General features: G+C 61.7%; 1 protein-coding gene across 1 annotated transcript; it reads left to right on the top strand.

Moving 5' to 3' along the window:
* Positions 1-1,260, top strand: LOC101772149 (probable xyloglucan endotransglucosylase/hydrolase protein 23). Its single transcript, XM_004966082.3, has 2 exons — positions 1-396; positions 480-1,260. The coding sequence occupies exons 1-2, from the start codon at positions 94-96 to the stop codon at positions 1,059-1,061; spliced, it is 885 nt and encodes a 294-aa protein (XP_004966139.1). The 5' UTR covers positions 1-93; the 3' UTR covers positions 1,062-1,260.
* The last annotated feature ends 258 nt before the right edge of the window (positions 1,261-1,518 follow it).

Below are 1,518 nucleotides of genomic sequence, written 5' to 3'. Positions count from 1 at the left end.
ATCCATCACAAAGCCAAGGAACTGAAGCATTGGTGTCCTTTCCTAGGACGCCAGCCAGAGGCGGCTGAGAGTCTCAAAGCCACAGATCGATAGATGCCGGCAGCGATGGCTTCTGGTCCCAAGCTGATGAGAACGGTGGCTCTTGGTGTTCTATGCTCGGCGGTGCTGCTGCTCGCGGGCGGCGCGAGCGCCGCCGGCAATTTCTACCAGGACGTGGACATCACCTGGGGCGACGGCCGCGGCAAGATCCTCGACGGCGGCCAGCTCCTGACGCTGTCCATGGACAGGTCCTCCGGCTCCGGGTTCCAGTCCAAGAACCAGTACCTCTACGGCCGCTTCGACATGCAACTCAAGCTCGTCCCCGGCGACTCCGCCGGCACCGTCACCACCTTCTACGTACGCCGCCGCCGCCGCCGTCTCGATTCCCCCTCGCTTAATGAACATCTCAATTAATCTGCTAACCCATGGTGTTCTTGCAGCTGTCGTCGCAGGGGTCGCAGCACGACGAGATCGACTTCGAGTTCCTGGGGAACGCGAGCGGGGAACCCTACACGGTGCACACCAACGTGTACAGCCAGGGGAAGGGTGGCCGGGAGCAGCAGTTCCGTATGTGGTTCGATCCCACCAAGGACTTCCACACCTACTCCGTGGTGTGGAACCCGAGCCACATCGTCTTCTACGTCGACGGCACGCCCATCCGCGACTTCCGCAACCTTGCGGCGTCCGCCGCGGGGGTGCCGTTCCCGACGAGCCAGCCGATGCGGGTGTACGCGAGCGTGTGGGACGCGGAGGAGTGGGCGACGCAGGGCGGGCGCGTCAGGACGGACTGGTCCAAGGCGCCGTTCGTGGCGTCGTACAGGGGGCTCGCCGCGGCCGGGTGCGCGGGGAGCGACGCCGCGGCGTGCGCGAGGGCCGGCGGCGCCTGGATGTTCCAGGAGCTCGACGCCGCCGGGCAGGAGGAGCTCCGGCGGGCGCGGGCCAGCTACATGATCTACGACTACTGCACCGACAAGTACAGGTTCCGGCAGGGCCCGCCGCCGGAGTGCGCCGCCGCCAAGTAGAACAATTCGTGTGGGTTTGGATGGATAGAGTACACAAATCTGTCATCGATTGGATGGATATACGTCACTGATACGGTATGAGTTTGGCGCGTCTACGTAGACGCCGGCACGCCGCCGTGCCATGTATATGTACGTGCAGTATAGTCGTCTGATGTGAAGAAAGCTTGAGCATGTCACGCCAATGACTTCTTTGGTAGACGATGACTGCGTCAACACTGCGTCATTAGGTTTGTCAAAAGGGGCTTTTAAGATGACGAGAACTTGTGGGTCATTCCGGTTTGACGAGGCCTGCACGATTTTAGGTAGATACGGAGGAGCCGGATTGTCAAGACCGCGAGCTTGAAACCCTGAACACGTACAGCGGACAGCTCGACGGAATTTGACACGGAAGCCAAAGCCTACGTCTTGCACTCGTGCTGTGTGTGAGGGGAGGTGCACCGCCGCAACTGCCATGGAA

Source organism: Setaria italica, chromosome IV (assembly GCF_000263155.2).
Source record: "Setaria italica strain Yugu1 chromosome IV, Setaria_italica_v2.0, whole genome shotgun sequence".
Classification (NCBI taxonomy): domain Eukaryota; kingdom Viridiplantae; phylum Streptophyta; class Magnoliopsida; order Poales; family Poaceae; genus Setaria; species Setaria italica.
Note: the sequence above shows the minus strand (reverse complement) of the source record. Positions and strands in the feature narration are given on the sequence as shown.

Excerpts from the sequence above, each read along its gene's own strand:
- LOC101772149 (XM_004966082.3), top strand. The coding sequence starts at position 94 with ATGCCGGCAGCGATGGCTTCTGGTCCCAAGCTGATGAGAACGGTGGCT. Across the intron at positions 397-479 it reads GCACCGTCACCACCTTCTAC|CTGTCGTCGCAGGGGTCGCA; the intron begins GTACGCCGCCGC and ends GTGTTCTTGCAG.